Source organism: Leptodactylus fuscus, chromosome 9, assembly GCF_031893055.1.
Source record: "Leptodactylus fuscus isolate aLepFus1 chromosome 9, aLepFus1.hap2, whole genome shotgun sequence".
Lineage (NCBI taxonomy): Eukaryota > Metazoa > Chordata > Amphibia > Anura > Leptodactylidae > Leptodactylus > Leptodactylus fuscus.
The window spans coordinates 13,513,796-13,527,116 of NC_134273.1; the positions used below are offsets into that span (position 1 = coordinate 13,513,796).

Here is a 13,321-nt window from a genome sequence, read left to right on the forward strand (position 1 = left end):
TGTTCAATATCACTACAGCACTTTGCCCCAGACAGGGCTCCACTTTCTTTTTACATAAGAGCGCACTCAGCCTTAGAACCCAATATAGAAATACTGGGGTTGGGTCCTATTGAGATGCCAGTGCCTAGGATTTTTGCTTCAAAACCATCAACCCCTGCTTTGATCCCAGTATCTACACCCAAACCAAGGGTAGCAGAAACTGGGCCAGCACTAGCGGATACACTTCCTAATTCTGCTCTCGCCATGGCTGAAACACCAAGTGCACTGGCTTCAGCTCCGGCACACGCATTCGGACCATTGGCTTCAGCCTCAAATACGCTAAACTCAGCTTCTGCTTTTCCCACTCCGGCTCCAGCATAGGCTCCAGCTCTGGGGATTCTCTTTCCAGGTTCATTTTCACAATGGGCGTAGGTTCCAGAAGTAGCATAGGTGCCGACAGTGTATGCATTGGCTTCTCTGTCTGCGGTATCAATTATATTAAAAAGACCAGACGCGCTCGCACCAGCAGACGCCACGGAGATTGACGGCTTCTTTTCTTCTGTATGTGTCTCACTCATTTTTGCCCTTGATTCGCTGCTGGATTTTTAATGCAAAGTTATTTTTTTTCCCAATGTGTCTTCCCCCAAGAGGTGTTTTTGGAAGAACCAATAAATGTAAGTTCTGGCGTGTAATTTTCTTCCTGAGAGAAACAAGTTAGAATTAGCAATTACTGGGAGCATTGGGTGGCCTAGAAGACTATCTAGGTCAATGTGCCAAAAATACTGATCCTAAAGCCTCCTGCACACGGCCATAATACATTGGTGGGTCAGACTTATATCATTGGGACCGATGGTGCTGTAAAAGTTCAGGTCAGGTCATTAGGTCATAGGTCAGAATAGTGGCACGGTCCAGAAAATCTGGATGCATGACAGAAGGTCTAAGGGTGTGATCAGATGTTGATGTTGAGGGGAGGCTAAAACCACATCTTCATAGGGCCCATAAAACACAAGACATTCTGATGCAGTTGCCATTTTTACAGGTGAAACATATTTAAGAATAATAGTAAATGGAGGGTCAAACATGAGTATAAAGGGAATCATGAGACCGCACTGGTGCTGCGGAAGTCACGTCATAGCCAGAGGTGATTCCACACTAAAGGGCACTGACCTGTCAACCAATAGTTCAGTCTTCCTCCTCCGTATCTTGAGAGAAGGGTCCCGGCCTGCAGCGTACCTCAGCGGTGCGAGCTTAGGCACTCTTGTGATGTCACTAGCTAAGAGTCGGGGTAAACAAAATAAAAGAATATATAATATAATACTTTAAATAATGTTACATAAAATGCAGAATTCATACGGGCACTTACCTGCAGTGAGGAGCAGTGAATGTGCGGCTCGGGGGGCCGAGTCCTCACATTTATAGGGAGATCTAGTTTCGCTTCCTCGCCTTCAGGGGATTTCTCAGAAATGATCACTCCTAGCTTATCAAAGATGTAACATAGATAATAACAAAAACTATAGAACATTGAATTCCTTTGCATTAATAAACTTGCTGCTTTTTGGTCACCCACACACTCCCTCCCACATAAAAACATTCCACAAAAAACAAGCCCTTATAAGGCTCGGTGATCGAAAAATAAAAAGTTCTGACTTGGATTGCCCAAATGGGCCGATCAGACACGTGACTAGGGTTGAGCGGTCGGAATCGGAAAAGATCGGATTCCGATCAGCGATCGAGTAAATTTCACGATCCCAATCTTTTAGGCAGGATCGAGGTCGGAGGTTATTTCTCACAATGCTTTTCTACTGGACAAGCATTGTGGGAAAAGCTAACAATGTTAGCTAGGTCCCATAGGAATGAATGGATGCAGCCGGCACACAGCCTGTGTCTGCGTCTGGCCGCTTAACCCCCTGCGTGCAGGCTGTGTCCATTCATTCTAATGGGAGACTAGCTAACATCTCTAGTAGCTTAAGGCTTGGTTCACATATGCTGATGTGTTCCATCCATAAGAGTCCGCATGGGGACCCCTATGGACGGAACACAAGCACAACTGCAAGCGCTGTGCAGTTCAAGCGCACGGGCCCCATATGTTAGGAGTATTTAGGTTCTTTACTTTCTATTTTTCTTACCTGGGGAGTTTTTGGCTGCGTGGTGTCTGGGGTGGCATCCTGGCGCTGCGGGGTTGTCCTGTCGTGAGTATTGGTGCACACCTTCTGACTTGCACGTGCGCACTGTTGGTAGGCAGCTTTATCTCCTGGTTGATTAGTCTGTCCTCCCATTTGCACCTGGGAGGAGTGGTCTCTACTCTGTATATAAACCCATGCCTCCCATGGTTCTGTGCTGAGTGTCGCTTTTACAGAGCTAGGCCTTAGCAGGAGGAGTAGGTGGTGTTCTGGGATAGAGGAAGTTCCGTGCTTGATTTTTGGGAGGTTTGGGTGAACGAGTTGGTTTGTGTGTTTTCCCTTCTGTGTTCACCAATCCTCCCTCTGTGTATAATTGACTGTGTGAGTGAATTGCCTTATCCTTTGATTTCTACTCAGTTTCCCTGTGTTTGTTTCCTAGTGTATGGTTCCTTCCCATATTGGTTTGGGGGAATCCTTTCCCACATTTTTCCTGTGTGCTGCTTGTGTTGTTAGTCAGCGCACACCCTTGTCAGTCCCTGTCAGTAGCAGCTTCACTTGTTCGTTAGGGGTGACCCCCTTTAGTCTCCAGTCCCTAGAGGTCTTATAGGGCATTCCTTCTCCCACTTCCCTCTAGGCCTACGGAATCAGTGAGAGAGGAGCTGTCGGGGTCAGGCTTAGCCTGAGAACAGCCGACCCACACCCGTGAGGCAGGGACCGGGATAGCTAGTGGGAGTAGTGCAGGGCGAGATTCCCTACTGCTATCCCTTAGCCCCGTTGCAGCTACCTGGACTGACATAACACCATAGACTATAATGGGGTCCGTGTGCTTGAACTGCACAGCGCTTGCAATTGCGCTTGTGTTCCGTCCGTAGGGGTCCTCATGCGGACTCTTACGGACGGAACACATCAGCATATGTGAACTGGGCATAACACTTACCTGCACAGAAGCGCTGCCGCTGGTCCGGTCCCCCTGTTTTCTCACCTCGCTGCCTGCACCTCCCAGGTTAGTGTTACAGACTTAGGAAGAAGGTGGGGATTGTGGCTTAGGACAGTGTGGGCGGGTACTGGGAGGGGAGCACTCATGTCCCCCCACCCCACACTCTTCTAAGCCACAAGCCCCGCCTTCTTCCTAGGTCTGTAACACTAACCTGGGAGGCGGGGGCAGCGAGGCGAGAACAGAAGCGAGAAGCAGCGGCAGAGCTTCTGTGCAGGTAAGTGGACACCAGGGGGGGTAACTAAGTAGCCAGAGGCTTTTTATAATCACTACACAGCGTGGAGTCTAACAATTAAAGCGTTCAATTTTTAGACTCCATGCTGTGTAGTGAATAGGATCATTTTTAAAATCCAATATTCGATTATTGAAAAAATCCCATTGACTTGCATTGGGATCGGAATTGGCATCGGGTTCAAATGGAAAATGATCAGAAATCGGATTTTAAAAACGATCCTGAAATCTCAAGATCTGCTTAACCCTACATGTGACCTATACAATACAATACAATGACAAGGTTTAAAAACATCACAATAGTTTTGCACAATTTTTGCGCGGGCCAACACAGTCAGATTTGTGATAACTTGCGCCCGTTGACTAGCGTAAATGACGGGGGACGGAGACTCTGGAGAATCAAATGCAAAGGTAGAGAAAGATAGACGTGTCCTTATTCAACATTTCATCATTATCGCAACGCAAACAGCTTAATTCAGACAAAAGCCTTGGCAAAATGTAGCTAAACTTCTGTGGGAAAAAAATGCAAAAACATGTTGTTTTTTTTTCACTCCTTTTCCTCTGCATTTTTGCACCTCACTCCTTCCGTATAAGTCTAAGGGAGAACTGCAAGTGTTTTCGCAGACTAAATTGACATGCTATGTTTTTTATAGGGCTGCATATTTTGCAGCATTTTTTTCTGCAACGTGGACATTAAAGGAATTCTAACATTAAAATCACATTTTTTGTCCCTAACACGTAGGAATAGCCTTAAGAAAGGTTATTCTTCTCCTACCTTTAGATGTCTTCTCTGCACTGCCGTTCGGTAGAAATCCCGGATTTTGTCGGTATGCAAATGAGTACTCTCATAGCACTAGGGGCGGGCCCCAGCACTCAAACAGCATACCCCAGATAAATCTCCAGCGCCGCCTCCATCTTCTTCAGGAACGGCCTCTTCACGCTTCTTCTTCCAGCGCTGGGGGTCAAATTTCTAGGCCACGGGCAGAGCCAACTGCCCCAAATTCTTAGGAGTATTAATTTTTACTGCATTCACTACGTGGTAGAACTGACATGTCACCTGTATTCTGCGGGTCAGTACGATCACAGCGATACCAAATTTCTATAGTATTGGTAATGTTTTAAAAAATGTTAAACTTTGAAAAATAGAAAAAAAAATAATTTATGTCGCCATATTGTGACACCTGTAACGTTCCCATCTGTGATAGCAACCGATAATCGCCCTCTGATGAAGATCCGCAGGGCGGCGATCAGTCAAAGATGACGGCCCCCATTGGGGCCTGTGCACTTTAGATGCCACAGTCACAATTAACAGCAGCGATCAGTGTCGGCACCAATGGCAGTTGCTAGTGGTGGGCCCTGGCTGTATTATACAGCCGTGTATGGAGAGAGCGCCCAACTCCTGAGACCTCTCCATATACTCCTCCATTCCATCTCATCAGGTAAATTTACATGATTAGTCGTGAAAGGGTTAAACCTTAAAAGGGTAAGTAAAAAGCATCAGATAAAAAAACGTCGCAGTGTATCACACGAAACCAGATACAACAGAGACCTAGAAAAAAAATGACTTTGCATTCTCTGCAAGACTCTGCACGAGGTTTAGGGACAGATACAAGAACCTCCTACGGACTATCAAACACCGGAGATTCTTTCTGGTCACATTCTTGCGATTTCCTTGTAGCATTGCCGTGAGGGGAGTATTCTATAGTATATAGGTAAACAGGAGGTGTCGTACACACCAGATATCTTCAGAATGGGCCATCATTATTAGATTGGTAGGGGTCTGACTCTCAGCACCCCCAACGATCAGCTGATTGATGGGACTACAGCACCCCTTTAGCGCTCATATGTGCAAAATGCCCCCCCCCCCCCCCCCATTAGCTGTTAGTGGTATCACAGTATACTAATTCATGTCACAGGTGAGAATGTCATTCCGTGCACAGTCACTACAAATTGTGAGTTCTGCCAGAGTCAGCCCTTACACCAGCGATGGTGGCGGCCCTTCGTTGTGGCCAAATCTTATGTCAAGATGTTGGTGCAATGCAAAAGGATTCATCTCCACGTCCCATTTCTGCTAAACTGCGCGCCTTGGACTTGTCAAGCCAGACCAAAATGGCCCAATACTAGAAATGACATTGTGCACCTGAAATATGTAGGAATATGAAGCATAAGCCATAACTACACCAGGGCCAGCAGAAGCCGAAACACTTCCATGTTCTGCTCTGACCGGGCTCTTCCTCCGACCACTGGATCGGCATCGGTCGGTGACACAACATTTAGTTCTTTGTCTTCAGTGTCAAACACTAAACTCAGCCCAAAGTGTGAATAAGAAATCTTTATTGTATGCAGCGAGAAGATACAAGGTGTAAAGATAGTCCAATACTACATAAAAAGCAAGATAGCAACAGGCAACGTTCTCAATCTTTGGGAAATGCTGACAATGACGTTTTTGCTGAGATTTATCTTTCTCTGCCTGAGGTATTGTGGGAGGAATATGCAAATCTGTCTCCCAAGATGTAAATAGGGAGACAGTGCCTCTGTTATGCTGCCCTCTATAGGAAGCACACTGAACATCATGCCCGACTTTCCCAGAAGCTTTTACTGCATAATGTGGGATTTTTACCAAGTCAGTTTCTCAGCTACAGACGGCTGTTTCGGTCCGGTTGGACCTTGTCAGCGCAGCGTAGAGAACTGACTTGGTAGAAGTGAGAAGCTGAGAGACCAGATTATGGGGATAATGTCACTCCTTAGGGAGAGACCACCTATTAGGTGTGTGGAGACTTATACAGCCATAGTCGCTCCACTGTAAGGGATCATGGAGGGTATCATGATGCAGAGGATTGTGCAATATCACCACAGTTTTGCTCCAGGCAGGGCTACACTTTTTTTAATTTTTTTTTTTTTTACATAAGAGCGCACTCAACCTTAGAACCCACTATAGAAATACTGGGTTTGGGTCCTATTGAGAACCCAGTACCTAGGAATTGTACCTCCACACCATCAACCCCTGCGCTGACCCCAGTATCTACACCCAAACCAAGGGAAACATTAACCGGGCCCGCATTAGCGGAAACACTTCCTACTTCTGCTCTTGCCATGGCTGAAACACCAAGTGCACTGGCTTCAGCTCCGGCACACGCATTCGGACCATTGGCTTCAGCATCAAATACGCTAAACTCAGCTCTTGCTTTTCCCACTCCGGCTCCAGCAAAGGCTCCAGCTCTGGGGATTCTCTTTCCAGGTTCATCTTTACAATGGGCGTAGGTTCCAGAAGTAGCATAGGTGCCGACAGCGTATGCATCGGCTTTTCTGTCTGCGGTATCAATCATATTAAGAAGACGAGACGCGCTCACACTAGCAGACGCCACAGAGACTGACGGCTTCTTCTCCACTTCTACACGTTTCAGTACGCCTTCTTTAAAATTTGTTTTATGTGTCTCAAGCATTTTTGCCCTTGATTCGCCGCTGGATTTCACTGCAATCTTATCTTTTCTCCAATGTGTCTTCTCCCAAGAGGTGTTTCCAGAAGAATCAATAAATGTAAGTTCTGGTGTGTAATTTTCTTCCTGAGAGAAACAAGTTAGAATTAGCAATTACTGGGAGTATTGTGTGGCCTAGAAGACTGTAGGTCAATGTGCCAAAAATACTGAACCTAAAGCCTCCTGCACACGGCCATAATGCATTGGTAGGTCAGACACTAAAGGGCACTGACCTGTCAACCAATAGTTCAGTCTTCCTCCTCGGTATCTTGAGAGAAGGGTCGCGGCCTGCAGCGCACCTCCAGTGATACGAGCTTAGGCAATCTTGTGATGTCACTACCTAAGAGGCGGGCCCACTGAGATGACATCACTGGGGGTACGCCGAAGGCCGGGGAGACTTCTAGTTACCAGTGTACTGGACATTTAGAAGCCGGATTATCATCTGCTACTGAATGGACCTCATTGGAGGACTTTTACGTATGACTTGTCTAGTAGATCCCAATCTGCATCAACACTAACAGGGATTATAGCTCTGGAATAGATAAACAAAACACCATAATGCTCAGGGTGACAGCGCCGATTAGGCTTTTCAGGCCTCATGGCAGTTCCTATTAGCGAATAGTGTGGACTGGACTGTTATTCTGACTGCTAAGGAGAGAAGGACCCCTCAACACACCGGTGTTCATACACCATGAAGTTGGTTAATGTTCATTTATATTTATTTAGAATGATCCTGGCTTCTAGCTGACTTCATTTTATATGGAGGATTAGACTCACAGTGGCCTATAGTGGTAAAGGTGAATTCCCCCCATAGGCCACTGACCCAGGGTTATACTAGCCCGCTGCACTACATACTGATATGCTGCACGCTACCTATGTACCATGTAAATACGGGACCTTTAGAGTAGGCAGGTTGCTAGGTCAATCAGACGGAGGCAAGGATGTCAGCTCAGAATAGTAGGTTTTATTGGAGGCAGTTCACACAGTCCAAAGAATGTAAATCAAAAATAGCTTTCTTCAGCAAAAGGATAACACAAAGGAGCTTTCTTCAGCAAGGTACAAAATGAACAACAGAAACAGTCCTTACTTCAGGATGAAAGAAAAATAAATCCTCAGGGTTTGCTCACCCACACACACAAGGTGAATTTTAAGGCTTTCTCCTTCAGACACACACAGGGCAGTGTGTACACCAGGTATTCTCCCACAAGAGACAACCACACCCCCTTCCCATGGGCAACCTCAGTGCTTTAGTAGCTGACCACTTGGGTGAGCCAGAAAACCAGGACTGGAGTATCGGCCTGAGTTTACTACAATACTTGACTCCTGGTCCCATACTCCAGCCAGTCACCTTGTAGATACCAGCCACCTTAGTGGAATGTACCTGCCCTCTACCACTTTACCATCTGCCTGTTTACAACCATATAATACTGGGGAGAAGATTTAACATCATCAATTAATGGAGATGAGCTGAGACATCTTGACGCAAAAGCAGGCCGGCCATTATCCTTCCTCCTGGGCACCATATCCATATTGTCACTGTGGGGCCCCTATCACCAATCATCTTGATAACAGAGCTATGGGGGCCTGTAGTGTAAGGTAAGGGGCAGGTAGTAGACTAGTACAGAAAAAATAGGGGGTATTTGCATTCGTCTGTATAGTGGTTCTCTTCAATGAATTCTACTGGTGGGCCCTAGACAGCCAAGTGGAGGATGGAAATAAACATGTATCACTAGGATCAGGGGTAGGGAACGTACGACTCTTCAGCTGTTGCAAAACTACAACTCCCAGCATGCATACTTGCTCTGCTGTTCTTGGAACTCCCATGGAAGTGAATGGAGCATGCTGGGAGTTGTAGTTTCACAGCAGCTGGAGAGCCGAACGTTCATTACCTCTGTACTAGGTACGAAATCATGAGTTACTAACCTCCTCCTCCTCCTCCTTCATTGGGTCAGTGCTTTTCCTTGATATAGCCATGGTTGCTGAACCTTGAAAAAAAAAGAAACAATAGCCATATGAGGTCTTGTTTTTACAGGATGAGTTGTGGTTTCCATTGGCACCATTTTAGAATACATACAGTACCATGCAAATGGGTATGGAAGAAATGTTTTGAATTAAGAATACTTTCAGTAGTAGAAAGGTTAATAGTTGAGTTCTTGTCAATTAACCACATGAACTGCATGTAGAAAAGAGAAATGTAAATCCTATCAATATTCGGTGTGACTTTGCCCTTTGCCTTCCATCAGTTCTTCTCGGTACTTGTAGACAGATTTTAGCAGAACTGGGCAGGGAGGTCGATCCCGCCGCCATCTTGGAGAACTAAGCACAGATCTTCTGTGGATGTAGGCTTGTCCAATCCGTCTGTCTCTTTATGTCATCCCAGACAGACTGGATTATGATGAGTTCAGGGTACTGTTGTGTTCAGTAACAAGAGTCTGAAAGGCCCTAAATCTAACTTTGGACCAGCACTCCCCCATCCCTGCCCCATTACATTACTTTCCTGAAAAGGGGACCTTGTAAGGGAATACTAGGAACAGGGAAAGTGTCCCACGAGGTTTATTATTATTGTCATTATGCCAGAACACTGATAATAACTATTAGCTGAGGTTTTTTTCCCATTTCACTTCAAAAATATGTTTTTGGTTTTTTTTTTGCATTACACCGTATTAGTGCCATTAAAGGGATCCTATCATTAGAATCCCTTTTTTTCCTAACTAACAGGCTATTCTTCTCCTACCTTTAGATGTCTTCTTCGTGCCGCCGTTCAGTAGATAATCCGTTTTCCGCAAATGAGTTCTCTCACGACACTGGGGGCGGTCCTCAGCGCTCAAACAGCATCCCTTTAAATATCTCAAATTTGGCATGGTGGGAAGAGGCTAAAAGGAACAAGTTATTTATACAGTATTGTGAGCACTGGATTACAAGCTAGCAATAAAAGTTTATTAGCTCTATCTCTCTCGGTATATATATAAATTTATATTTAAAACTGGTATTTCTGTAACAACCTGCAGAATAAAACGAATGTAATTTATACTAAATTTACGCAATTTTTTGTCTATATATATATATATATATATATATATATATATATATATATATATATAAATCCCAAAATGGTGTGGAAGACATCCTGCAAAAAATAAGTCCTCCTATGGCTGCACTACTAAAAAAAAAAAAAAAAAAAAATCTAATGCAGTGATCTAAAACAGTAAAAACAAAAAGAAAGAAAAAAAGTTTTTAGGGGGTTAATATGTAATATAATACTTTAAATAATGTTATATAAAATGCAGAATTCATACGGGCACTTACCTGCAGTGCATGAGCGGCTTGAGGGGCTGAGTGCACTGCAGGGGACGGACGGTCCTCACTTTTATAGGGAGATAAGGTTTCGCTTTCCTCGCCTTCAAGGGATTTCTCAGAAATGATCACACCTACTTTATCAAAGATATAACATAGATAATAATAAAAACTATAGAACATTGCATAGATTCCTTTGCAATAATAGAATTGCTGCTTTTTGTTCACCCACACACTCCCTCCCAAAAAAAAACAAGCCCTTATAGGGCTCGGTTATGAAATATAAAAAGTTTTGACTTTGATTGCCCAAACGGGCCGATCAAACACGTGACCTATACAATACAATGACAAGGCTTGAAACCATCACAATAGTTTTGCACAATTTTTGCGCGGGCCAACACAGTCAGATTTGTGATAACTTGCGCCCGTTGACTAGCGTATATGACGGGGGACGGAGACTCTGGAGAATCAAATGCAAAGGTAGAGAAAGATAGACGTGTCCTTATTCAACATTTCATCATTATCGCAACGCAAACAGCTTAATTCAGACAAAAGTCTTGGCAAATGTAGCTAAAATTCTGTGGGGAAAAAAATCCAAAAACGTTTTTTTCACCCCTTTTCCTCTGGATTTTTGCACCTCACTCCTTCTGTATAAGTCTAAGGGGGAACTGCAAGTGTTTTTGCAGACTAAATTGACATGCTATGTTTTTTATAGGGCTGCATACTTTGCAGCATTTTTTTTCTGCAATGTGGACATTAAAGGGATTCTAACATTAAAATCATTTTTTTTGTCGTTCACACGTAGGAATAGCCTTAAGAAAGGCTATTCTTCTCCTGTGTCTTCTCTGCACCACTGTTCAGTAGAAATCCCGGGTCTTTGCAGGTATGCAAATGAGTTCTCTCGCAGCACTGGGGGCGGCCCTCAATGCTGCGAGAGAACTCTCCAGCGCCACCTCCATCTTCTTCAGGAACGGCCTCTACATGTCATCTTCTGGCCTGGCTTTCAATCTTCTACGCATGCGCAATGACTGCACCTGCACGCGGCCATTTTTGTGGCCACTTATGCAGGATCTTGTAGTAAGCAGCAACAAAAAAATGGCCGCGCACAGGTGCAGTCATTGCGCATGCGTAGAAGATTGAAAGCCAGGCCGGAAGACTACGCGTAGAGGCCGGTTCCTGAAAAAGATGGAGGTGTCGTTGGAGAGTTCCCTTGCAGCGCTGGGGGCACCTCCAGTGCTGTTTGAGCACTGAGGACCACCCTCCAGTGCTGTGAGAGAATTCATTTGCATAAAGACAGAAAACTGAATATCTACCAAACGGCGGCACGGAGAAGACATCTAAAGATAGGAGAAGAATAGCTTTTCATAAGGCTATTCCTACGTGTCAGGAAGAAAAAAAAAAAAAAGGGATTCTAATGATAGGATCCTATAAAAATAGAAAAAAAATTTATGTCGCAATATTGTGACACCTGTAACGTTCCCATCTGTGATAGCAACCGATAATCGCCCTCTGATGATGATCCGCAGGGCGGCGATCAGTCAAATATGGCGGTCCCCATTGGTGCCTGTGCACTTTAGATGCTGTGGTCACGTTTAACAGTTGCGATCAGCGTCGGCACTAATGGCAGTTGTTAGTGGTGAGCCCTAGTTGTATTATACAGTCAGCATCCGCCGTGTATGGAGAGAGCGCCAAGCTCCTGAGACCTCTCCATATACCCCTCCATTCCACCTCATCACATAAATTTACGTTTAGTCATAAAAGGGTTAAACCCCTTCACACGTAAGCAAAAAAGCATAAAAAAAAACCCGTCGTAGTGTAATCACACGAAACCAGATACAACAAAATATAAAAAAAAAATAAAAATGACTATGCATTCTCTACAAGACCGGTTTAGGAACAGATACAAGAAACTCCTGCGGACTATCAAACACCGGAGATTCTTTCTAGTAACATTCTTATTATTTCCTTGTAGCATTCCCGTGGGGGGAGTATTCTATAGTGTGATACACACCAGATATCTTCCGAATGGGCCATCATTATTAGGTAGGGGTCTGACTCTCAGCACCTCCGATGATCAGCTGATTGATGGGACTACAGAGCCCCTTTAGTGCTCATACGTGCAAAATGCCACCCCCCCCCTCCCAACAGCGGTGAGTGGTATTACAGTACTCCCATTCACTTCAATGGTGAAACTATAATTCTGTGCACAGTCACTACAAATTGTGAGTTTTGCTAGAGTGAGCCCTTACACCAGTGATGGTGGCGGCCCTTCTTTGTGACTGAATCTTATGTCAAGATGTTGGTGCAATGCGAAAGGATTCATCTCCACTTCCCATTTCTTCTAAACTGCGCGCCTTGGACTTGTCAAGCAAGACCAAAATTATCCAATACTAGAAATGACTGTGCACCTGAAATATGCCAAATATTGGTTCATATTGTGACCCATAAGTAGATTTGTCCTGATGTGACCCAGAAGGACAGGGCTCCATAAGGTCTGCAAATGGTGTTAGAAACAACACTAAATCCTTTCCTGGGGGCGCTGTTGTGTTGCTGGGTTAACCTCCATGCGCACTGAGTTGCGACCATGGTGGTCATACATGTGTGGCCCCAACAATGTCACATTCATCACTGAGAAATGAAAGTGACTTAGAAGAAATGACGACGTGTTCTCTGCAAGACCAGATACAAACTCTTGCGGACTATCAAACACCGGAGATTCTTTCACATTTTGATTTGCGATTTCCTTGTAGCATTCCTGTGAGGGGAGTATCCTATAGTCTATAGGTAAACAGGATGTGTCCTAAACGCCGGATATCTTCAGAATGGGCCAGCATTATTAGATTGGTAGGGATCTGACTCTCAGCACCCCCACCGATCAGCGGATTGATGGGACTAAAGTGCTCATGCAAGTTCTGCAGCCCCTTTTAGTTCTCACATGTGCACAATGCCGCCACTCCCCCTAACAGCTACGAGTGGTATTACAGTACACCCATTCACGTCACTGGTGACACTGGTGATAGTGTCATTCCGTGCACAGTCACTACAAATTGTGAGTTTTGCCAGAGTGAGCCCTTACACCAGCGATGGTGGGTGCCCTGTTTGTGGCTAAATCTTCTGTCAAGATGTTGGTGCAATAGAAAATGACTCATTTCCATGTTCCATTTCTGCCAAGCTGCTCCCCTTGTCCAACCAGACCAAAATGGCCCAATACTAGAAATCGTGTTTCA

At 44.8% G+C, this 13,321-nt stretch overlaps 1 protein-coding gene across 1 annotated transcript; it reads right to left on the reverse strand.

The window, feature by feature from the left end:
* Window positions 1–6,224: 6,224 nt before the first annotated feature.
* Window positions 6,225–8,774, reverse strand: LOC142218464 (uncharacterized). Its single transcript, XM_075287213.1, has 2 exons — window positions 8,724–8,774; window positions 6,225–6,887 (listed from the first exon to the last, which is right to left on the reverse strand). The coding sequence occupies exons 1-2, from the start codon at window positions 8,772–8,774 to the stop codon at window positions 6,225–6,227; spliced, it is 714 nt and encodes a 237-aa protein (XP_075143314.1).
* Window positions 8,775–13,321: the final 4,547 nt, after the last annotated feature.